Source organism: Penicillium cosmopolitanum (genome assembly GCF_028827165.1).
Source record: "Penicillium cosmopolitanum strain IBT 29677 chromosome Unknown utg000006l:49.0-5199605.0:1.0-5204138.0, whole genome shotgun sequence".
NCBI lineage: Eukaryota > Fungi > Ascomycota > Eurotiomycetes > Eurotiales > Aspergillaceae > Penicillium > Penicillium cosmopolitanum.
This window is the reverse complement of record NW_026622676.1, coordinates 107,279-130,276: the sequence shown is the minus strand read 5'-3', so window position 1 is coordinate 130,276 and position 22,998 is coordinate 107,279. Positions and strand designations below refer to the sequence as shown.

The 22,998-nt window shown below is 51.8% G+C and overlaps 9 protein-coding genes across 9 annotated transcripts; 4 read left to right on the top strand and 5 right to left on the bottom strand.

Moving 5' to 3' along the window:
* Positions 1-26: 26 nt before the first annotated feature.
* On the bottom strand, positions 27-1,365 carry N7509_004558 (NADH-dependent flavin oxidoreductase; the record flags this gene model as incomplete). Its single annotated transcript, XM_056629195.1, has 3 exons — positions 27-912; positions 968-1,125; positions 1,195-1,365. 3 exons carry the CDS (start codon positions 1,363-1,365, stop codon positions 27-29), a joined length of 1,215 nt encoding a protein of 404 aa, XP_056488497.1.
* A 1,090-nt stretch (positions 1,366-2,455) lies between these two features.
* On the top strand, positions 2,456-3,601 carry preB (alpha-factor pheromone receptor STE2; the record flags this gene model as incomplete). The annotated part of the gene is made up of 1 exon (XM_056629194.1): positions 2,456-3,601. The coding sequence occupies one exon, from the start codon at positions 2,456-2,458 to the stop codon at positions 3,599-3,601; it is 1,146 nt and encodes a 381-aa protein (XP_056488496.1).
* A 373-nt stretch (positions 3,602-3,974) lies between these two features.
* On the bottom strand, positions 3,975-5,518 carry N7509_004556 (carbohydrate esterase family 9 protein; the record flags this gene model as incomplete). The annotated part of the gene is made up of 3 exons (XM_056629193.1): positions 3,975-4,233; positions 4,309-5,081; positions 5,162-5,518. The coding sequence occupies 3 exons, from the start codon at positions 5,516-5,518 to the stop codon at positions 3,975-3,977; spliced, it is 1,389 nt and encodes a 462-aa protein (XP_056488495.1).
* A 272-nt stretch (positions 5,519-5,790) lies between these two features.
* N7509_004555 (amphiphysin) lies at positions 5,791-7,219 on the bottom strand (the record flags this gene model as incomplete). The annotated part of the gene is made up of 3 exons (XM_056629192.1): positions 5,791-5,813; positions 5,883-6,905; positions 7,036-7,219. 3 exons carry the CDS (start codon positions 7,217-7,219, stop codon positions 5,791-5,793), a joined length of 1,230 nt encoding a protein of 409 aa, XP_056488494.1.
* Positions 7,220-8,435: 1,216 nt separating this feature from the next.
* On the top strand, positions 8,436-10,040 carry N7509_004554 (Cysteine desulfurase; the record flags this gene model as incomplete). Its single annotated transcript, XM_056629191.1, is given in 3 exon segments — positions 8,436-9,462; positions 9,473-9,543; positions 9,618-10,040. The coding sequence occupies 3 exon segments, from the start codon at positions 8,436-8,438 to the stop codon at positions 10,038-10,040; spliced, it is 1,521 nt and encodes a 506-aa protein (XP_056488493.1).
* A 488-nt stretch (positions 10,041-10,528) lies between these two features.
* On the top strand, positions 10,529-12,473 carry N7509_004553 (uncharacterized protein; the record flags this gene model as incomplete). Its single annotated transcript, XM_056629190.1, has 3 exons — positions 10,529-10,754; positions 10,818-11,056; positions 11,124-12,473. 3 exons carry the CDS (start codon positions 10,529-10,531, stop codon positions 12,471-12,473), a joined length of 1,815 nt encoding a protein of 604 aa, XP_056488492.1.
* A 748-nt stretch (positions 12,474-13,221) lies between these two features.
* Positions 13,222-14,526, bottom strand: N7509_004552 (uncharacterized protein; the record flags this gene model as incomplete). The annotated part of the gene is made up of 3 exons (XM_056629189.1): positions 13,222-13,914; positions 13,947-14,413; positions 14,517-14,526. 3 exons carry the CDS (start codon positions 14,524-14,526, stop codon positions 13,222-13,224), a joined length of 1,170 nt encoding a protein of 389 aa, XP_056488491.1.
* A 2,427-nt stretch (positions 14,527-16,953) lies between these two features.
* N7509_004551 (Chitin synthase) lies at positions 16,954-21,467 on the top strand (the record flags this gene model as incomplete). The annotated part of the gene is made up of 9 exons (XM_056629188.1): positions 16,954-17,031; positions 17,100-17,577; positions 17,646-18,007; positions 18,069-19,748; positions 19,815-19,947; positions 20,639-20,664; positions 20,723-20,813; positions 20,928-21,217; positions 21,315-21,467. 9 exons carry the CDS (start codon positions 16,954-16,956, stop codon positions 21,465-21,467), a joined length of 3,291 nt encoding a protein of 1,096 aa, XP_056488490.1.
* Positions 21,468-22,195: 728 nt separating this feature from the next.
* Positions 22,196-22,602, bottom strand: N7509_004550 (cytochrome c oxidase subunit VIIa; the record flags this gene model as incomplete). Its single annotated transcript, XM_056629187.1, has 3 exons — positions 22,196-22,275; positions 22,354-22,389; positions 22,560-22,602. The coding sequence occupies 3 exons, from the start codon at positions 22,600-22,602 to the stop codon at positions 22,196-22,198; spliced, it is 159 nt and encodes a 52-aa protein (XP_056488489.1).
* Positions 22,603-22,998: the final 396 nt, after the last annotated feature.

Here is a 22,998-nt window from a genome sequence, read left to right as displayed (position 1 = left end):
AGGTCATCTCAAGGTCATATCATCATCTAATCAAAAATGGACGCCTTCATCGAGTTAGGCTGAATATACTCAGACGCATTCCGGAAGCTCGTAAAGCCCCAACGAATCTGAGCCGCCATGGCGATCTCCACGTCCAAGTCCTTAGCGAAGGCCCAGGCCAGACCACTATCACGCTGGAAGGCACGGCCAACCAGGATGTAATCGATGTTATCATCGTTGAGGACCTGCTCGGCCAAATTTCCGTTGTTGATCATTCCCACGGCGGACACGAGCATCTTGTCGCCGACGGCTTCCTTGACGGCTTTGGCGAAGGGGACCTGGAATCCAACGCCGGAGGTGACCTTTTGAGCAGCGTGGACACCACCAGTGCTGATATCGACCAGATCAATGGCGCCCTGGGCGGCGAGGGCGCGGGAAAACTCGACGGTGTCCTCCAGCTTCCAGCCCTTCTCCTCCGGCATGCTCTCCTCGAGCCAGTCGGTGGCGGACACGCGCAGGAAGACGGGCATATTGGGACCCACGGTGTCGCGGGTCAATTGGGCGATCTCCAGGGAGAGACGGATACGGTTCTCGAAGCTGCCACCATACTTGTCGGTACGCTGGTTGGAGGAGCTGCTCAGGAAGGAGGACAGCAGGTATCCGTGGGCGTTGTGGATCTCAATGAAGTCGACGCCAGCAGCGACGGCGCGCTCGACAGCCGCAACCCAGGCGGTCTTGACCTCCTCGATATCATCCTCGGTCATGGCCTTGGGGACAATGTCACCATCCGCGAAGGGAATTGCGCTGGGAGCCTTGACATTGTCTGTCCAGCCGCCAACGGCGTTGGTGGCGGTGACACCACCCAACCAGGGAGGGACGGTGGAAGCCTTGCGACCAGCGTGAGCCAGCTGGATACCGATCTTCTGGCCCTGGCTGTGGGCGAATTCAACGACCTGCTTGAGGGGGGGCGATCTGAGAGTCCTTCCACAGGCCGGAACAGCCTGGAGTGATGCGGCCCTCGGGAACCACACCGGTGGCCTCGATGATGATCATTCCAGGGCCACGCTGGGCAATGCCACCGTAGTGGGCGATATGCCAAGCTGTCAAGTGGCCATCCTCAGCGCTGTACTGGCACATGGGCGCCACCTGTCATATTTAGTTAGCTATAGATCGAAGGTAGGAGAAGAATCAGGGGGGAGGTCAAGGTCAACTCACGCCCAGGCGGTTCTGGAAAGTGTGGCCACGAATGGTCAAAGGCTTGAAGAGTTTAGGGATGGGCTTGCCGGTGGTTTGGGGGTCACGGGCAGTTCCGGCGGGGGGAGACTGCGCCGGAGTGAAGTAAGAAATGCCCGCAGCGGGGGGGACGGGGACATCCGGCCAAGTCATGGTGAGTGTAGAGAGGGAGTATAGAGAGGCGGTATTGAGTAACTAGTATAGATATGTTTGGTAGAATGGACACCCTGTTTATATAGTATAGATCGGATGCATATTGCTAGCAGATCTAGTGATTTCTAAGCTGCAAAGATTTCTTCCGGTATCTTTACTCCAGCCTGAGGGCTAACTAACAATCCGTAACGCTGTTCCCTTGTTCTCCGTGCAACCTTCGGAGACATTTTATACTACCCAACAATTATACTCATATGATATTGGTCAGCCATTCTTAATTGTCTGGTCTTCCATAGAATCATTACATATACAATTACTACAAAATATTGCACTCGATCAAATTCTGTACCCCATTCACAAGAATTGGAGAAAAGTCTCCGTGACTCGGTCGGCAATTCGCCCGAATCTCCACCTTCTCCACTTGATCTTCATACAGCAGAGGAGAGGAGAGTAGAGTAGAGTACATTTAACTAGAGTTACGAGTAGTACGAGTATGCGATTATTAACCGATATTCGATTAGCCTATATGCCCCTGTTGTGAAGCAGCTCCTATGCAGGGAGTGGGGAGCCCTGGAGACAATACTAAGACTAGCCTGGCTGCCTGGCATTGCTGTACTATACTCTAGTATCTAGAAAATAACTACTCGTTCGACAAACCCTAAAACCCTAGACTTCACTTCCCATACGAATTCAGTCTCACTTTCTTATACGATCGAGTGTGAATGTGGTGGAATCCCTGGGATTCTGCAGTTCTTTGTCTCGGCTTAGCATTGTTGTTACCCGCTCTTACGATTGTTCTCCCTTTCCCTTTGAACCTCACCTCCACCACTTCCCACTCCGCCTAACTTGATCCTCCACCTCGTTTCTACTAATATTGTTTGTTTCGGCTGCCTTCATATCATGATACATCTCAGCCTTCACCCTGATTCGGGTGACTCTGTAAATTCTCATGCCGTAGGGACCATGTCCCTACCCTCTTATATACTTCCATCCGAGTATATCTCATCTATCTCATCCATCACTTCAAGTTCTACTTTGAATTCCTATTCTCCAGTACACTCATTTCAATTCCACTTCTATTTCCGCGACCATGTCCAATTCTAGCTCCGTCGCCAATCTCGGTCCCGATTTCGACCCCTATGAGCAGTTGATCACCATCTTCAACAAGAATGGCTCCAACGTGACCGTGCCATTGAGCCAGTTAGACGTCTATGTGCAGTACAATGTCCGCATCTGCATCAATTATGGCTGCCAGCTCGGTGCTTCTCTCGTGCTGTTCGTCATTCTGCTCCTTCTCACCCAGCGCGAGAAGCGTGGCTCATCCGTCTTCCTCTTCAATGCCATGGCATTGGTCTTCAATATCATCCGTCTGGTCTTCCAAACGGTCCATTTCGATACCGGATTTGAAAAGATCTATCCCTACTTTACCTTTGATTATTCGGCCGTCGAGACCGGTGCCTATGTCGTTTCCATCTTCTCAACCGTCTTCACCAGCCTTCTCGTCGTCTGCATCCAGCTTTCTCTGATGCTCCAGACCCAAGTCGTCTGTTCGACCCTCCGTCGACGATACCGAGTTGCCCTCATCGGTCTTTCCTCCATCGTGGCACTCGTGCCAATTGGATTCCGCTTTGGGTGGATGGTGATGAACTGCATCTACATCATGAATGCTGCGTATATGTCGGCGATCTGGTGGCTAGAGAGCGCAGCCAACATTACCATCACTATCAGCATCTGTTTCTTCTGCGCAGTATTTGTCACGAAGCTGGGCTTTGCCATCCGACAGCGCAAGCGACTGGGAGTTCGCGAGTTCGGTCCGATGAAGGTGATCTTTATCAGCGGATGCCAGACGCTCACCATCCCGGCCATCTTTTCCATCGTTCAATACCAGGTTGTCGTCCCAGAGCTCGCCTCAAATCTTCTCACCTTGGTGACCATTTCCCTGCCTCTCTCTTCCATCTGGGCCGGCGCTGCTCTCGATCGCCGAGGCACAAATTCCACTACCGCCCCGCGTCGCAATCTATGGAAGTCGCTTGCATTCGGAGAGGACAGCACCCTCAAGGGGACCGTTGTAAGCGAGCAAACTTCCTCGTCAATGAGCCCCAGCAGCGCGGCTAAAACCCTCTGCTATGCGGATCGCCCGCATAAGCCCTCCCAGGACTCGGATACTCCGTTTGGTATTACCATCGAACATGATATCTCCATTGACAGCATCCGCCGGGACCCGTCCATCGTCTGATCATGATCACGATCATGATCACGATCATACAATTCTTTTCTTCCTTGCTCTCAACCATGGTCACACAGTCATGCATCAGATCTGGCTACTGAATTTCTTTTCCTTCTATGTCTCACTATTTCTTCTTCTTATTTCGGTGTCCTGTTTTGAGTTAGTTCCGAGTACATTCTTATTTTACTGCACTTGTAATATTTCCCCTCGTACATGGTAACTCGACCATTCTAGTTTAGATTACAAGGCTCATTTCTGTTCCAAAAAAAGTCCGCATCTGATCTTAATTATCCTGCTCTATAGTACTACAAGATAGCCTTACGATCAACAATCATCAATTAACCCACCCTAGTCTACCACCCATCCAGCTTGTACATAAGATCTATTCCAAATCCCGATCAAACACCTTAACCCCAAATTTCCACACTTGATCAACCACCAGCTCGGACACAGACTGTCCCAACACACCCTCCTCGCTGAGTACCACAAAGTCAGCATCGGCACCATCTCGCAGGGATCCCTTGACGTTCTCCATTCCCAGAATCGAAGCAGGTCTAGACGTGACAGCCTGTAGCACAGCCGGAATCGAGGCGCCCGTCCATTTCCGAAAATTGTTTATACATTGCGGGATGGTCACACAGCTAGATCGATCCATATTAGTCAACACTGTTCGTATCCATCTCTGCGTCCAAGGGGAGAGGCCAACTTGTACTCACCTCCCTGCAATGATATCAGTACCCTCTAGCATAACTTTGATCCCTTTCTTCGTCAGCCTCCTCGTCAACCAATCGACCGTCCCATCCTCGCCTCCTAATAACATCAATGCATCAGTTACAAGGACCAACCCCTCGGGATGCGTCAAATGCGCTAGCCGAATACTAGCCGGGTGAACGTGATGTCCATCAGCAATAATGCCAAAATAGGGCCGAGTAGGGCGAGGATCATGGTGAGCGTGATGCAATGAATCATTCTCCTCGAGAATAACCTTCGTCTCGTTCTCGGGATTTATGTCCATCGTTCCGCCGAGGATTCCTAGTGGTCCTGGTTCGCGGTGGTGATGCGGGTTCATTTGGTTGTATAGATGGGTCATCATTTTCGCTCCGGCTTTGATGCCTGCGGCGGCTTGGGTGTAGTTTGCTGCCATGTGTCCGATGCTCATTATGATGCCTTTGTTGCTCAATTGTTGGATGGTACTTAGGGCTCCTGGTCTTTCGGGGGCCATTGTGATCATCCGGACGTGCGATGGGATTTTTCCGGGTTCTGATTCTTGTTCTTGGGAGTTGGGTGGTGTTGTGTTGAATAGATTGCTGGCTCCATATGTTCTGATCACGAGCTCTGGCTCGCTGCTTGGGCCTGAAGACTGGATTGCTTCGGGGAGATGTACACCCATGCGATTGTGTGCGAAGAATGGTCCTTCGCAGTGGGCGCCGAGGGATTCGCTTCCCTCGAAGGGATTGCGGGACTTGGATGGCCCTAGGAATGGTAGGTTCTGGGTTCAGTTCAGCGTTAGTTTATGGATACTAGTATAGTAGTATAGCAGGGCTTACTGATCTGATTTTATATACTCACCTGGTGGTATCGCTCCGCGTGTTGACTGGTCATTGTAGGCAAGAAACTCGTTGTCCCCGTTTTGATCAGCTTCTGACGTGTTTCAGAGTATCTATTCTTGTAGGAAACTCCTGCTGCATCTTTGGACGCATCTTCTGAGAAATCAAACCCGTAGGCCCCGTTGATTTGCAGGTCTATAAAGCCTGGTGATAGAATACGACCCTGGAGATCTATCGTCGAGACCACCTTCACCTTCACCAGCGCGGGGTCAGGCGAAGGGACGAAGATGCCTGCGAGGCTGTCAATCCACAGCGATCGAGAGACGAGGGAGTTCCCCTCAACGAGACGTGCGTTAATGATTTGGATGATTTCAGACATTGTTGATGAACAGGAAGAATACATTGGAGAGCTCAGCTTATTAGACTGTAACGCTGCAGGGCCCCCCCTCTTCCCCCCGCACGAAGTCGATGTGGCACGTAGCATCGACGATTACCAATTTCAAAGGTCTGAGCAAAAGCAAGAAACGAAGGTTATTTACACATGGAACGCTCTATTTATACCATTATGCACCGAAGGCTGGAAGGTGAATCACAAGAAGCAGAAGAATGGAAAAGGAGGATGGAGAAAGGAGAAATTCAACAGAGGTACAATTACTGCAACTGCACATAGTTTGCTGGAAGATGATAAGTTAGTATTTTGCACTTGGCCATCTAACGAGGTTACGAAATTAAACCACACTCACCTGGGAATTGACCTTCCCGGCCATCAATCTTGCCGGACCACCATTCGTTTGTGTTGTCGGTCCGTTGAGTAATTTCGATCACGTCGCCAGCTGAAAACCCGAGGTCGCCGTGTGCTTGAGCCTCATAGTCATACAGGGCGGTAACACGTTCGACAGGCTTGCTGAGATGAGCAGGCTTTGCCCTTGGGGGAGGAGGAGCCGGTTTTCCCTTGGCCGCCGCAGAGAAGTTGCTTCCTGTTGGACTGGGAGTAGCGGCGGTAGAGGAGTAGGGAGGAGGAGGATTTTCGTCGGCAGTTGAGGATGACCGACCACGTCCAGCCTTGGCTTCTGCCGCCTTGAGCGAGCTCACTTTGGAGCCGGATCGGCCGAGTCCCTTGGTCTTGAAGTGGACAATCATCAGAGCCTCGGCGCGTTGCTGTACATCACCGCGCTTCTGCTCAAAGGCCTCCTCGACATCAAGTTTGAGGTTGAAGTATGCGATATTCATGCCTTGCATCTTGTCGTGCAGAGTGTAGAAAACATTGAGTTGCATGTAGTAGAAGGACTGGAAGAGCGGGCGGATGAACTCGGCCTCGAGAGTGAACAACTTGGGCAGCTCATCCTTCAGCAAGTCATTGTAGTAGTTGAACTCCTGGGTGGCCTGTTCGACATCGTTCTCCGCCTTGTAGAGCGCCTTCTCATCTTTAATGTTCTTGTCCTTCTTCTCCTGCAGCTTTTTCAACGAGGCGTTGTGGCGGTCAAAGTCGAGCTTTTTGTGGTCGCGTTTGGCGGCAACCTTGCGAATGACCTTGATGACTTCGAGCAGTTGATCGGCCGGGCTGATGACGCGACTCTCGATCATCTCCAGCTCTGGAGAGAGAGATTCTTGCAGATCGCGTACAATGGCCTCATAGTCCTCACAGGCCTGGATGCCCTCGGGGTTGCCTTCGAATTGGTAGGAGTTGGGATCGGAGGCGCGACCGGAAATGGGTTTGTAAAGCTCGGCGATGGCTTGGGAGAATTCGATTTGGTGGCTTAGCATGCCTGGGAGGTAGTTCAGTCAGCACTTTTTGCGTTCTCCCGCAATCTTTCGGACTCGAGTCTCGGGTCTCGCGGTGTGGGATTCCACCCGGAGAACGGAGAACCCGGAACTCTCGGGAGTAAGGAGATGTACCGTTAATAGCGTCAAAGTATTTCTTAGATTCATCGTGAAGCTTCTTGGTTTCCTTCTCGAGCTCCTGAAAGCGACGCTCGGCATCACTATAGACGGCATCCTTGGATTGCTCGGCGAGGTTGAACTTGACTTTGAACTGTTGCGGGGCGCGCATCAGGCTCTTTTGGAAGCCTTTGAAACTCATGGTGAGGGTGTTGGGTGTGGAATTGAGGGGAGGTGTAGAAGAGAAGAGAGAGAGAAAGAGGTAAGGAACTTGAAGGAAAGGAAAGGAGAGGAAAAGCCAAGGCGGGGGGAAGAAGGGAAATCCCACTGCCTTGTCCACTGCGCAAAGTCGACTTTGGCTATGACATAAGACTTCAGGCCCGATACAACTGAGCAGCGCACCACAGCACCAAGGAACTGCGCCAGGGAACTGCTAGTGGCTGAGTCCTTCAGGCGCCCGCTTTGTGGCTCATCCAAGCTGAGTTTGCTAGTGCGAATAGGCAGCGATGAGTGCCGAGTAATAGGAGGTATTCTATTACTACGAGTATTTACAGGGTGTCTTTCTCATATTCTAGTATTAGTATTCTAGTACTACATAGTACTACATAGTAATACATAGTACTATACTCTCTCCTAAACCCTGAGACTCCGTACGAGTATCTCCTGTACAGCCCTACCCGGTGCCACAGTTGATCGGCGGCGCAGTTCGACTCCGGATTCGGTGGGGCCGGAGTTAGCAGGAGACCAGGGGGATGGGTAGGGTATCATATGATGATAGGGGATGCATATATAATCAGTAGTGGTGGCAACTAGAATATGTTTTATTCTATTTTATACCTAGGTATGTCCCCGAGGTCTACTCTTCCAGGGTTCTACCTGATACTACTGTACCCTGCTAACTAACTAGTAGGTACAGGTACTGGATGAAGGGTCAATACAGCCAGACACAAAAGTTGATGTTCAAGTTATGTTTATTTTAACAAGCAAAACTAACTGGATAATATTAGGTACTAGCAGTGCTATTAGTACCAGTAGTACCCTCCATAGTTTACCATGGACTACTTAGTAACTACTGAGTGGTTAACTACAGTATGGTTAGGTACAGGTATGTATACCACACGTGACACATCCCGCTCCCACCTCTCACCTTCAATGAATATAATAATATATTGGTATCGAATTGATTGATATACTTTTAACCAATACTAATGTATCATCTAGGCAACTATTCAAGAACTGCAGTATCGCTAGTACCTACTGCTAACTGCTACTGCTAACTGCTACTAACTCCGCCTCGGAGAACTCCCATCTCTCCGCCCGCCCGATCGGGAAATTGCCGAACCTCTTCATTCCGCGCCGACGGGCCCTTCCTCATCTTCTTTCTTTTCCCTTTCATCTTTTATCCATCATCGATCATCATGTCTTCTGCTGCCCCCGCTGCATGGAGACACGCTTCGCGCGTCTGTCAAAGGCGTTTGACAGCCCGCAACCCCTGGACTGGTCCCCGTCATATCCTCGCCACCGTCCACGGCGCTCGCTCTTATGTCACCGAAACCAAGCCCGGTCAAGCCCAGGTCAACGTCGATGCGGCCATCAAGGAGGAGCAAAAGTCCTTTATGAAGCAGGCTGGCATTGCCCCCCAAAATGTCGACTTGCCCGGCACCACCACCTCTGCTGATGCCGCCATGAGTCCCTCCGCCGGAATCCTCAAGCAGGCCACCGTGATGGACCAAGGCACCCGCCCCATCTACCTCGATATGCAAGCAACCACCCCGCTCGACCCCCGTGTTCTGGACGCCATGCTCCCCTACCTCACCGGTATCTACGGAAACCCGCACTCGCGCACCCACGCCTACGGATGGGAGTCGGAGAAGGCTGTCGAGGAGGCTCGCGAGCACCTCGCCAACCTGATCGGTGCCGATCCGAAGGAGATCATCTTCACGAGTGGTGCGACGGAGAGTAACAACATGAGCTTGAAGGGTGTGGCTCGCTTCTTTGGCCGTTCCGGCAAGAAGAAGCACCTCATCACCACCCAGACGGAGCACAAGTGTGTGCTGGACAGCTGCCGACACTTGCAGGATGAGGGCTTTGATGTGACCTACCTACCCGTGCAGAGCAATGGTCTGATTCGCATGGAGGATCTGGAGGCGGCTATGCGCCCCGATACTGCCATCGTCAGTATCATGGCCGTCAACAACGAGATCGGTGTCATCCAGCCCATGGAGGAGATTGGTCGTCTGTGCCGCTCCAAGAAGGTCTTCTTCCACACTGACGCCGCTCAGGCCGTTGGCAAGATCCCCCTGGATGTGAACAAGCTGAACATTGACTTGATGTCTATCTCGAGTCACAAGATCTACGGCCCTAAGGGTATCGGTGCTTGCTTCGTTCGCCGTCGTCCACGTGTTCGTCTGGACCCCCTCATCACCGGTGGTGGTCAGGAGAGAGGTCTGCGCAGTGGAACTCTGGCCCCCCCATCTGATTGTGGGTTTCGGAGAGGCATGCCGACTCGCCGCGCAAGACATGGAGGTAAGATACTCGCTTTTGTTTTCTATTGTGCTTCGCAATATTCGCAAGACTTATACTAATCCACCTTCTTTTAGTACGACACCAAGCACGTGGAGCGTCTGTCGAAGCGTCTGTCCGAGAGTCTGCTTTCCATGGAGCACACTACCCTGAACGGTGACCCCAAGGCCCACTACCCCGGCTGTGTGAACATCTCATTTGCCTATATTGAGGGCGAGTCCCTCCTCATGGCCCTGAAGGACATTGCCCTATCCTCGGGCAGTGCTTGTACCTCTGCGTCGCTCGAGCCCAGCTACGTCCTGCGCGCCCTGGGCAGCAGCGACGAGAGCGCTCACAGCAGTATCCGTTTCGGTATCGGTCGTTTCACCAGTGATGCAGAGATCGATTACGTGCTCAAGGCCGTCACGGAGCGCGTGCAGTTCCTGCGTGAACTGAGCCCGCTGTGGGAGTTGGTGCAGGAGGGCATCGATCTGAACACGATTGAGTGGAGCCAACACTGATCTGGTTGTGGTCTTTTTCTCTGCATGTTTATTCCCTGGCAATAATCTATAGCTGGAGATGAAAAATAATTCTCCGGGAACGGCGTTAAGTCTGGTGTAACAACAATTCGATGTACAGAATGCAAATACTCCCTTCATGAATCATCACTCGTATTTGAAGATTTACCCTATGAGTAGCACTAGTTAGCCCTGGAGTATATACAGTATCCCTTCGCAATGACGGGTTCCAGGTTGCTTATTACCAAGTACTAGTACTAGTACTAGTAATAAGACACTTGAATAACCCAAAATCCCAAGTAATTGATAAATAGTAGGATAAAGTAAGAACAATAAACAGCCCGACCCCCATCAATTCAAGTTATGGTAACCTTGGAATCACCTAGATCAGATACCTCGTAGAATGCCGCGCCAAGACGCTGCGGGGAAGATGCGGAGGACACAACTCGACGACGGAGCCGTTGCACCTCTCCAGCTTCCAGCCTCCCACCATGGCGGTCCCCCAGCGGACCCTCAGCTGGCTCTATTCAGTCTTGACCAAGGTTGGTCTCCCGGATACATCCAATTTGATCATCACTTATGCCCAGAACCCCCGCTCACCTTCCCAGGATCACTACGACCCCAAGCAGACCTACCAAGATCCCAACCGCACCTATCACGATATCGCCAATGCGCTAGCTCAATACCCCTCGCTCTCGCCTCGAACCGATGTTTATAGTGAGTCTGTTCTTTTCATGGAATCATCCGAGAACTAGTACCTCTGACACTCTTCTCCCCCAGCTTATGAGAATGGGTTCTCGGCCCTGCTCCTCCATCTGGTGGGCACGCTGCCTGTCGTCTTTCGCGGCTCAACATATCGATTCCCCGTCACACTTTGGATTCCGAATACCTACCCACGAGAGCCACCGATGGTGTATGTCACGCCGACGCAGGAGATGACAGTTCGCGTTGGGCAACATGTTACGCTGGAGGGACGGGTGTATCACCACTACCTGGCGCATTGGGCCGAGGCATGGGATGTAAGTGGTTGCTACTTACCCTGCAACCTGCGAGCTTGACACTGACCCATTATGCAATCGTTCACAGAGATCAACGACTGCCGATCTTCTCTTAATCCTCCGTGAAGTCTTTGCGAAGGAGCCTCCCGTCCGATATCGACAGCAGATGGCCCCTCAGCCTCAATCGCAAGAGACCCAAGCCCCGCCACCATTACCACCGTTGCCTCCTGGAATAGGACCATCTCCAACGGCAAACCACCAGCCGACCCCGGCCCCGGTGGTCAATACCCCGCCGCAGCTACCACCGAAGCCTGGAGCAGGCAATGAAGCTCAACAGCGGCCGGCACAGCTGTCAGAACGATATCAGTCTCCTCCACCTCTTCCACCACTTCCACCAAAACCACATGAACCGGGTCGAGTTTCTCAGGCCGGACAAGGCCATATGGCTAGTCCGGGCAGCAGGGCACACCATTTTGCTGGACAACCTTCCATTTCACAAACCATGGCCCAACCTCCTGCTCAATCACCACATGGTATCGCAACATACAACGGAAATGGCAGTGGCCCGGTCAGCCCAGGAGGACAATTCCCACCGCAGCAACAGTTTGCTCATCATCCCCCACCAACCCATGCTCAAGTACCGCAAGTTCAGTACTCAGGATACGAACCTCATCCACCTCAACAACATCCACCACCACCTACTGGACCCCCATACCCCCAGCATTCACCATACCCACAAGGCTACCAACACCCACCACCCTCCACAGCAGCTCCTAAGCCAAAGCAACAAACCCCCGATCTCCTCACCTCACCATTCGAACTCGAACTCCCATCCTTTGCACCCGCAGGACCTGCACCCCCAATCCCGCCAAACCCAGAGAAAGATGCCCTCCTCCACGCCGTCTCCAGGACTCTCACGGAGACCCTACACGCGCACGCCACACAGTCCGATACAGCGGCGCAATCTCTCGTCTCCCAATCACACTCACTCCACGCAGCAATGGCCACGCTCCAGGGCGAAGTCTCGAACCTCAATTCGCTTCATGCTTCCCTCCAATCAAATACCGCCATCCTGCAACAATCCATTCACCGTGCAGATGCTACAATTGCAGATGCACAGGTTCGCTCCGCGTCTGCGTCTGCGTCCGCCTCGGCAGTTGTGCCATCTACCTCGTCTGTGGCGGATCCGCAATCGTGTCTCCCGCCCATCGACGAGGTTCTGGTCGCTCCGACCGTTGTGGGCAAACAACTATACGATCTCGTCGCGGAGGAGCAGGGGCTGCAGCATGCATTGTATGCTCTACAGGCGGCTCTTGTTCGCGGGGTGATTGGTGTGGACTCTTGGTCGAGACATACGCGTGGTTTGGCCCGTGAGGCGTTCCTCAAGCGTGCGCTAATTCGTAAGATTGGGCTTGGAATGGGGTTGGAGGAGGCTTGATGAGACGTGATGTTATGGGGAGATTGTGACTGGTAGTGTAGATACCCTCTTTTTATGATTGCTTTGGTTTGGGATTGGTTGTTTTGCTTTTGGTGGCCGTTGCGGGTGGGGATCAGTAGGGTTCGCCAAGATGTTCCATATTGAAGATGGTTTGTTTCATGTTGGAATTGATAGATCATATATTTTGCATACTTGCTAGGTTAGTACATAGTAGTACTATATATATCTTGTCGATCAGATGGGGTTAAAGACTACTAGTTGTATTATTAGCGGTAAATCGCTGCAAATAAGTTTCATTAGAACGGATATACCTACCTAGGTAGGTATATAGTTACCTTCTACTAGGTACCTAGTACTACTATGTACGACCAACTTCCAAGCCTCCTTGTTACATAGATTTCTAAGGTTCAAATTTAAATCTAAATACTACTAACAGTAAGCTTTAATCAAGATCTGGGTTACGATATTCTAGGTAGTTTGAATAATGGGTTGTTGTGAAGGTAAAGTATGTTGATTGATTCATCAAGGAGAGTTCAAGTTTGATGTGACTGCTCCGCCTCCGCGAGTGCCATCTCGCTATACAAAGCACCCGCGAATAACGAACTGACGCCGAATAGATATACCAAAGAGGAATCATAGATACAACGAAGTAGAAAGATGTGACAGATGAGAAAAAAATAGAACAAGAAATCAAGCAATGTGTAATCCGGTGCGCCCCATCGATTGGCCCCACGTATGGGGTAGTCGATCATTTAACCTCATTCGCGTCTGAGAATGGACTTTGCACGCGTGGTGGTGGTGTTGTCTGACGCGGGCTGGCACTTTCGGCTTGATCATGGAACGGGCCGGCGCCCTTGGATGATTGTTCTTCACCCGTGGAGGTGGTCTTGGCTGCTGTGGAGTGGGATGGGGATGAGGGGCGAGTGTCGTCTTCTTCATCGGAAGATTCTCCGTCGAATGTGGAGGTTTGATGGTCGAATTGTTGACTGCTGTGGCCTGAAGCAGCTGTGCCGGGCTTCAATACCTCGTCCTTGGAGCTGGCACCTGCCGAGCTTTGACCATCCTTCTTCTTGACCGAGGCGCCGCGGACCATGACGGGCTTGGCGACAACCTGGCGGGCGACAATCGAGCTGTTGCCCTTCAAGGCCTCTGCCTTGGCGAGTTGGGACTGGGTGATGGCGGGAACGGCGGGGGCATCTCTGGGTGTGATCATGACGGGAACGGGTTGTGTAGGAGCGCCGTCTTCATCGGGGGATGCGTTGTGAACACTGACGATGTTGGCACGTGTGCGCGAGATCTGCTGCGCTGGGACGGCGCTGACAATAGCGTCATTGCGGTAGATCGTGGTTGCAACACTGCTCCGGAAGGTTGGGGCCATGCTCTGGTGACCGGTGGTGGTGGTCCAGGAGGAGTCACGCAGGTCACCAGGCATAAAGAAGTGCTGATCGGGAGCGGCACCAGGAGCGGAGGAACCGGGGGAACCAACGAGGCAGGGGTCTCGGGCGGAGAACGGTTGGTGACACCGGGGATGTAGGCGATCTGGATGACGTTCGAGGCACGAGTGAGGACGGTGGAAGCGATGGAGTTGGTCGACTTGCGCTCTGCGCGAGCGGCGGCGAATTCACTGTTCTTTTCTTCGCCGTCCTGATTGCGGCGCTTGCGGACCACAAACCACCAAATCAGGAAGAGAAGAATAGCAATTGCCGCAACACCACCTACGACACCACCGGCGATTGCACCGACATTGGGGCCGCCGCCTGAGTCCTTGGGAGAGGAGGAGGTACTCCCATCCGGGATACACTTGGTGACGGAGCAGGTGTCGCAGGATTGTGTGGTCATGGTACAGATCTGGCCGCTGGGGCATGTTGGACAAGTGGGGGCCTCGCCGCAGTCTTTGCAGCCTCTGGCGCGTAGGAAGCCCGAGTTGGCAGGGGAGAAGTCTGAATGATGCAGGATGGTTAGCGACGGAGGATGGGATGGATATGGAGATGGCGATGGACAAGGAGATGCCGTGATGTAGATTGATGTTGATGTTGATCTTACCGAGAGACATGATGAAGGCGAAAGAAGAGACAGAGACAGGCGAGAGGGGGATATCAATGAGGGCGACCGGTCAACGGCGCGAAAGTGCGAAAGTGCGAGATGAAAGAGGGAAAAGAATGTGGGAGGCTCGATCGGCGTCAAGTCGTGAGCGTCAACGCTGTCGTGAAAGAAGAAGTGGAGGAGGGTGATGATGGTGATGAAATGAAGTCGAAGTCGAAGATAAACAAGGATAGTGTAACGAGTGTGGGAACCGATCACGGTTGAGCAATCATGGTTAGACCGGGAGATGAGCCCTGTGAGAGTCGAGTCGAGATCGGATGGGATGGTTGAAGCGGATCGGGAGGGAAAGGAAGATGAAATGAAATGAAATGAGGAGGAGCACGGGGGGGGGGGAGGTCCGAGCGTGGTGGTGGTGGTGGTGGTAGTGGAAGTAGATATACTTAGTACAGTAGAGCAGAGTGGTACAGTATATTAGGGTAGTTTAGTAGAGGAAAGCAAAGTAATTCTGTTATTTTCAAGTTTTATTCTTCTCTTTGATCTCCTTGCCTAATCCTGCCTCTACATCGCATCTGCATCATCTGCATCATCTCCAGCATCTCCTTTGATCCCCTTTGTGTACTCCTGTACTCCTTTTGTGTGCCTGGATGTGCCTGTCCCTGAAAGTACGTGGCTGTGTGGGCCAGTCACGTGGGGGTCGCCCGGTCTGGACTCGGATTATTGTCGGGCCGGGAAATTACAGCTGAGGTCAGCAGAAGTGATACTGACACGACACTCACTTGTTACACACACCCACACTCACCCGCTGTGTTAGGGAAATATGATGAGAGCAGGGGAAGCACAGAGAGCATACGGAGTACATATCTGTCAGATAATCAGCTACTACTCAGATCTCACCAACGGGCGCACGCCACTCCACTCCACCGCCAGTTCATCACTTCACCTCCTCTCTCCTCCTCCTCCCTCCTCCCCTAGCGGTAACTAGTGAGACAGCCAAACCCAACCCTGAGACATTGGGGCGCAGCCACCAGCCACCCTGAGCCCCACGCTCATGAAAGCCCAACCAAGGGCAGCCATGGAATCAAAATGAAGGACTACTTATACGAGTAGGGCTGAAGTTGACAGTTTACAGTTTACAGTTGCCACTTGACAGTTCACTGCTCACCTCATTGCACACCGCTGGACTCGCAGGCCAAGTCAGGGTCCCCTGTGTACCAGTATGGAGCACTCCATACGAGTACTCGCATATACACTTGCCCCTCAGAGCTGAGAAGAGAGAGAGAGAGAGAGAGAGAGAGAGAGAGAGAGAGAGAGAGAGGCTGCAAGGCTGAGATAAGTCGGGGTGGCCGGGGTTTTCTCATTACTGTCAGGGTCGGTGCATGGTGTCGGCATTGGACTACAGTGCAGCAGCGTGCAGTGTGCTGCATACCAGTGGGTGGAATGTGGGAATGATCAGATCATAACACAACACAACACAACACAACGAACAGGGAGAGGGAGTCCTGGGTTCCCGTACCAAAGCTCAGACCTAACTCGTTTCACAGCAGTGGAGACCGCTGATTGGGTTCGGGTGGTAGCGTGTTCCTGGAGTCTTTCGGTCAGGGTACCAGAAGGGTTGGAAGGGTACTTCCAGGTGGCCCACTTGCCCCGTCGAGTAAGCAGAGTGGAGGATCTGGAGAAGCTGAAAAAAAATAGTCGAGTCGATCACGAGCCAAATTTAGCCAAATTACTCCATAGTCAACGGGGATATCTACGAGGACGGAGTACAAAGAATTCTGTCTAAAGAGAACTACTATACAGAGTAGTATACAGAGTAGTAGTATACTATATAGTACAGTATAGTATACTATAGTATACTCTCTGCCCTGCCTACTCTACCAGATTCTTCAGGGTCCGATCTCCAGAGGCCAACGTCCAATGAATGATCTTCCCCATGCCACCAACTTCTTCACAGGGGGGGAATGTACATGGTTGCATAGGGGTACTCATACTCTGTACTTCCAGGTCGACTGTCAAGTCCTGTTATGAGGAATAATTAATGAGTATTATTTTGATTAAATACATTTTTTATTATGATTTCCACTAGAACAAAAAAAAAGGAGAATCTTCCCACTAAGCCATGATGGGGCTAGAGATGTCCTATTTTTGCTCAGCCTAAGCAATACGATCTCGCTCTAGTCTCACTTTGTCCTCCTTTTTTTTTCCTCCTTCGTCTTTCTCCTCTTTTTCTAAGGTCGCCTCGGACTGTCGCCTCTTTCTTTCTTCTTCCCCCCCCCTGTGCCTTCTCCCTCCATCCCTTTGAACCACCACCACCCTCCACCTTTAGTGGCCCTGGTGGCTTATTCCTTCTTGTTTCTCTCATACCCCTACTTCCTCCCCCCTCTCTCTGGCCTCTTTCAACCTTTGATCCCTTTCACTTTCCCCCATCCCACCGCGCATCATGGCCTACCAAGGCTCTGGCGCGCATTCGCCCAGCTACGATGAGAATCATCGTGCGCCGGACGTCCCCAACTCCCAGGTAGGAGAATATACCTTGCCCAGGTGCCTTTTCTGGTAATTATCTCGAGTGCTAATCCGACTTGACAGTATGGACAAGACGACGATGCGGCGCGGGGTCTCCTGTCTCATCAACAGGGCCCCTTTGCGACTCCCTTTGACGACCCTCACTCACGCGGCGTTTCCCCCGTCCGCCCCGCCTCGGGATACAGCTTGACCGAAACTTATGCTACCGAGACCACTCCCGCCTACAACGACCCTTACTCCGCCGGCTCGGTTTACTCGGGCCACTCCGACAGCCCAGCCGCCGCCTTTGGTGTTCCTAACCGCGCCGCCTCACCCTATGCCCGCAGCGAGACCTCATCCACCGAGGCCTGGCGTCAGCGACAAGCCCCCGGCGGAGAAGGTGGTGGTGGCCTGCGTCGTTATGCCACCCGTAAGGTCAAGCTGGTTCAGGGTTCCGTGCTGAGTGTTGACTACCCCGTCCCGAGTGCCATTCAAAATGCCATCCAGGCCAAGTACCGCAACGATCTGGAGGGCGGCAGCGAGGAATTCACCCATATGAGATGTAAGCAGCGGAGAAACACATCCATTTTTCACTTTTCACCCAAGAACAAATTCGCTGACAGCCTCCAGATACCGCGGCCACCTGCGACCCCAACGAGTTCACTCTCCACAATGGTTATAATCTGCGTCCCGCGATGTATAACCGTCACACCGAATTGCTCATCGCCATTACCTACTACAACGAAGACAAGGTCTTGACTGCGCGTACACTGCACGGTGTGATGCAAAACATTCGCGACATTGTGAACTTGAAAAAATCAGAGTTTTGGAACAAAGGTGGACCCGCTTGGCAAAAGATCGTCGTCGCTCTAGTCTTCGACGGTATTGACCCCTGTGACAAGGACACTCTGGATCTTCTGGCCACCATTGGTATCTACCAAGATGGAGTCATGAAGCGTGATGTTGATGGCAAGGAAACCGTGGCCCACATTGTATGTTGGAAATAAGGACAACCTGAAAGACATGGCTGGGTACTAACCTAGAAACAAACAGTTCGAATATACCACCCAGCTTTCCGTGACACCAACTCAGCAACTTATTCGACCAACCGATGATGGTCCCAGCACCCTGCCCCCTGTGCAGATGATGTTCTGCTTAAAGCAGAAGAACAGCAAGAAGATCAACTCTCACCGTTGGTTGTTCAATGCCTTTGGTCGTATCTTGAACCCAGAAGTCTGTATTCTGCTCGATGCCGGAACCAAGCCCGGCACCAAGTCACTCCTTGCTCTCTGGGAAGCTTTCTATAACGATAAGGATCTCGGTGGTGCTTGTGGTGAAATCCACGCCATGCTGGGTAAGGGTTGGCGCAATCTGATCAACCCGCTGGTCGCAGGCCAGAATTTCGAATACAAGATCAGTAACATCTTGGATAAACCACTGGAGAGTTCTTTTGGTTATGTCTCTGTGTTGCCCGGTGCCTTCTCCGCCTATCGCTTCCGCGCTATTATGGGACGTCCTTTGGAACAGTATTTCCATGGTGATCACACCCTATCGAAGCAGCTGGGTAAGAAGGGTATCGAGGGTATGAATATCTTCAAGAAGAACATGTTCTTGGCCGAGGACAGAATTTTGTGTTTCGAGTTGGTCGCCAAGGCCGGCTCGAAATGGCATCTGACATACGTGAAAGCCTCCAAGGGTGAAACTGACGTGCCCGAGGGTGCTGCTGAGTTTATTTCGCAGCGCCGTCGTTGGTTGAACGGTTCCTTTGCCGCCGGTATTTACTCACTGATGCACTTCGGTCGTATGTACAAGAGTGGTCACAACATCGTCCGCATGTTCTTCCTGCACATCCAGCTGCTGTACAACATGTTCCAGACATTCCTCTCGTGGTTCTCTCTTGCCTCCTACTGGTTGACTACCTCTGTTATCATGGATCTTGTGGGTACGCCGAGTACCAACAACAAGGACACTGCTTTCCCATTCGGCAAAGCCGCAACCCCCATCATCAACACCATCATCAAGTACGTTTACCTGGGATTCTTGCTGCTTCAGTTCATCCTTGCTCTCGGAAACAGGCCGAAGGGTTCCAAGTTCTCCTACATGGCCTCCTTCGTCTTCTTCGGTATCGTCCAACTATACATTGTCGTCGACTCCCTCTACCTGGTGGTTCGCGCCTTCAGTGGTGGTGCCCCCATGGACTTCACCACTAATGAAGGTCTTGGTGCATTCCTCAAATCGTTCTTTGGTTCTTCCGGTGCTGGTATCATTATCATTGCCTTGGCTGCCACCTTTGGTCTTTACTTCGTCGCCTCGTTCCTCTATGCAGACCCCTGGCACATGTTTACTTCCTTCCCGCAATACATTGTGCTCCAGTCCTCGTATATCAACATTCTCAATGTTTATGCGTTCAGCAACTGGCACGATGTTTCTTGGGGAACCAAGGGATCTGACAAGGCCGACGCCCTGCCATCCGCCACAGTCACCAAGGACGAAGGCAGCAAAGAAGCTGTCATTGAGGAAATCGATAAACCGCAGGCGGATATTGATAGCCAGTTCGAGGCTACTGTCAAACGTGCCCTGACTCCCTTCGTTGCCCCCGTTGAGCACGACGAGAAATCTCTCGAAGATTCTTACAAGAGTTTCCGTACTCGTCTCGTCACCTTCTGGATCTTCAGTAACGCCTTGTTGGCCGTCTGCATTACCAGCGAGTCCGTCGATAAGTTTGGCTTCTCGGTATGTTCCCTCTCCCCTTGTCGCTTTTCTCCTAATTTGAATGAATTTTCACTAACAATTCTCTAGAATACCGCCACTGAGCGTTCTACACGTTTCTTCCAGGCTCTCCTGTGGTCCAACGCCGTGATGGCCCTCTTCCGTTTCATCGGATGCTGTTGGTTCCTGGGTCGCACGGGTATTAAGTGCTGCTTCGCCCGTCGTTAGATATGGTCGAATCAAGCCCATCCGTTGTTCTTTTTTTTTCATGAATTGTTTTTGGCATATCCAGTTTCCTTCCTTTCCCTTCTCCCTCATTTTCTTTTCTACACCTGTTTATTGCAATCTGTATTCTAACCAAAGATGCCCAAACCTGTCCGTTTACCTATTTTGTCATGTCATTAGTGTTTTCTTTTTCCTTTTTGCGGCACAGAGTTGAACCTTCACCTGAATGTCGTCTTTGTCCGGATAGCGATGCAAAGGGATGCATTCGGGGCGCAATGAATTTCGTCAGATCTGAAATCTGGAGTCTACCCAATTATTTCCTCATTGTAAATTTGACTATAATTGGAAAGAAGAGAGAACAAAGAAAACCAAAGAGTAGTTCCATGTAAGTACTGTAGTAGTCCTGTAGTTGTACTGTCCTGTATGTACGTCATGTCCAATCGCGGCAGGCGATAACCGCAGCCGCGCCCCATCGAAACCCCCGCAAGACTTGACTTTGTCTCTTCCTCAGCCTCGCCTCCCTGCAACCCTCCTCCACTTTAAAACTTCCAAACCACTCAAGACAACCGGCCACCTACGCTGCCGAGTCTACGATCTCCGAATATTCCCCCAGAACACCTCTAAGCCCTCGCGCTCGCTCCTCTCTCTCGCATACAAGTCGTGCCACCAAGTGGGGTGGTGATTTCGAGCCAAGATGTTGAAGATCTGGTCGATGGTAAAGCTCCTAGACTGCCGATCTCATGATGGATCCTTGAAACTGACGCCATGTATAGAAGCAACAGCAGCAACAGGCTGAAAATGCGGAAGGTGCTGCTGGCAAGAAAAAGAAGAAGGTCACCGCCGCACAACTGCGAGTGCAACGAGGTGAGTGCTCCGATCCCAACCTACCCTTGGTCGGGCCTCAGTTCCCTACTCTCGGTATTCTAGAAAAAGCTACTTGAAATTTGCTCCTAACCATGGCTATTCTTCTCGCACCAGACCTTCAAGAACTCACCCTCGGCAATACCATGAAAATGTCCTTTCCGAACCCCGACGACATCCTAAACTTCACCTTGAGCATCGAGCCCGACGAGGGCATGTACAAGGGTGGTGTGTTCCATTTCAACTTCACCGTCAACCAGAATTTCCCCCACGACCCGCCCAAGGTCAAGTGCACGCAGAAGATCTACCACCCGAATATCGACCTTGAGGGCAATGTTTGCCTGAATATCCTGCGCGAGGACTGGAAGCCAGTATTGAATTTGAATGCGGTCATTGTTGGAATGCAGGTTAGTCTATTGCTTCTTCGCTTATCACTCCTCTCTTTTCCACTCTCTCACTGGTGGGCTTCCATGACCGAGCAAGGCTGACCTCGTTTTTCGATAGTTCCTTTTCCTGGAACCAAATGCCTCCGACCCTCTTAACAAGGAAGCCGCCGAAGACCTCCGGTCAAACCGCGATAGCTTCAAGCGCAACGTCCGATCTTCCATGGCCGGCGGGTCCGTCCGTGGTGTCTCGTTCGAACGTGTGCTAAAATAGAACTGATGTATGGACTCTGCTCTTCAGCAGTGAATGATTGGATCGCATCTGGCTTCTCTTGAACAGCAACAACACGACTGAGGAATGAGGGCACGAGGGCAACGAGATTATGATTATGCTCTACGGGCTCGGCACGGCTCGACACGGGAAAGGATAGGGTCGCATCGCATCGCATCGGACCGCATTCAAAATCCATTCCGGGTGGGTGGGAGTTTTGAGTACATATACCGGCGTATTTAGCGTTTGAATTCGATAGATCATCACGAATCAATGGCTGCGGGAGGGATGTGGGATAACGCCAACCGCATCGTTATTGATACTGTGGAGTTTCGCATTTCATTCCCATCCGTTCCCATTTCCTTTTTTGGGGAAATGACTACGGATATAGATGTTGTAGATTAGATGGAAATAGGGCAGGGTTAGAGTTATAAAAGGTCTTGTATAACCGGTACTTAAAACACAGTCTTCGCAGGCGTATATGTACAATCGATTGCCTAGTCATCCACGCCCCGACATGACACGACACGACCCAACCTGACTATCAGTGCAGCCTGCCCCAAGACAGGCGGAGGTCTAGCGAGAGCGAGAGCGGCATTTGATCAATGAACATGTTTTATTGTTATTTTGGGAGAACGGAAGTTGCTTGACATAGAGAACATGTGCCGACAGGCGAATTGAAGATGATCGAGGCGAGGCGAGGCGAGGTCAGGCGACTAGCGGCGAGCGATTTATTCGCGGGCCTCGGCGCGCTCCTGCTCCAGGCGAGCGTAGTAGGTATCACGCTCACGGACACGGGGAAGGTGGAAGCCTGTGAGGAAAGGGAGGAGAGTGTTAGTAGAGCTCGTGGTGGACATGCGATAAGTTGGGTGAGGTCATTATCACTTACCGTACCACCAGAGGTAGCCGAAGGTAGTACCGAAGCCTGGTCAACGAGAGCGTCTGGTTAGTGATGCGGTTCTCTTTGTATTTGTATTTGTCTCTGTCGTCCTTCATATTGTGCTTCGGTGCGGTCGCAAATAGTAGAACCCGGGTTCATCCCGCTTCATGGATCATGCCACTCGAGTTTCGACTTGGGGGTATAGGTTCACTCACCGAAGGCGGTGCTCAGGTCGAGGACCAGGTTGCGGCGGAGCATCTATAAGATTAAAGGTGACGTTAGTAACTCATTCCGAGGCATTCGAGGTCGTCCGACCTGCCCGATCGGGGCAACTCGGCTGCAATGAGAAGGGGCACGTACGCCGGTGATGGGGGGGGATAGCGGCAGGCATTGTAGCGGATGAACAGTATCAATCGACAGGCGATATAACACTTGATCGGAAAGTGGACAGAAGGAAGCCTGCCTCGGGGTGGTTGGGGGGGGTGGAAAGCGGAGGGGGAGAGAAGAGGGAGCGAAGGCGCGGCAAGTTGAAGTTGGAAGTTGAAGCTTTCGGGCGGACTACATAAGCGAGTCTCCGGATTGGTCGACCTCATCGTAGTACTACAGTATTACACTTACAAGTATGTACACTTTTGTACTGGATGTAGAGTCAAG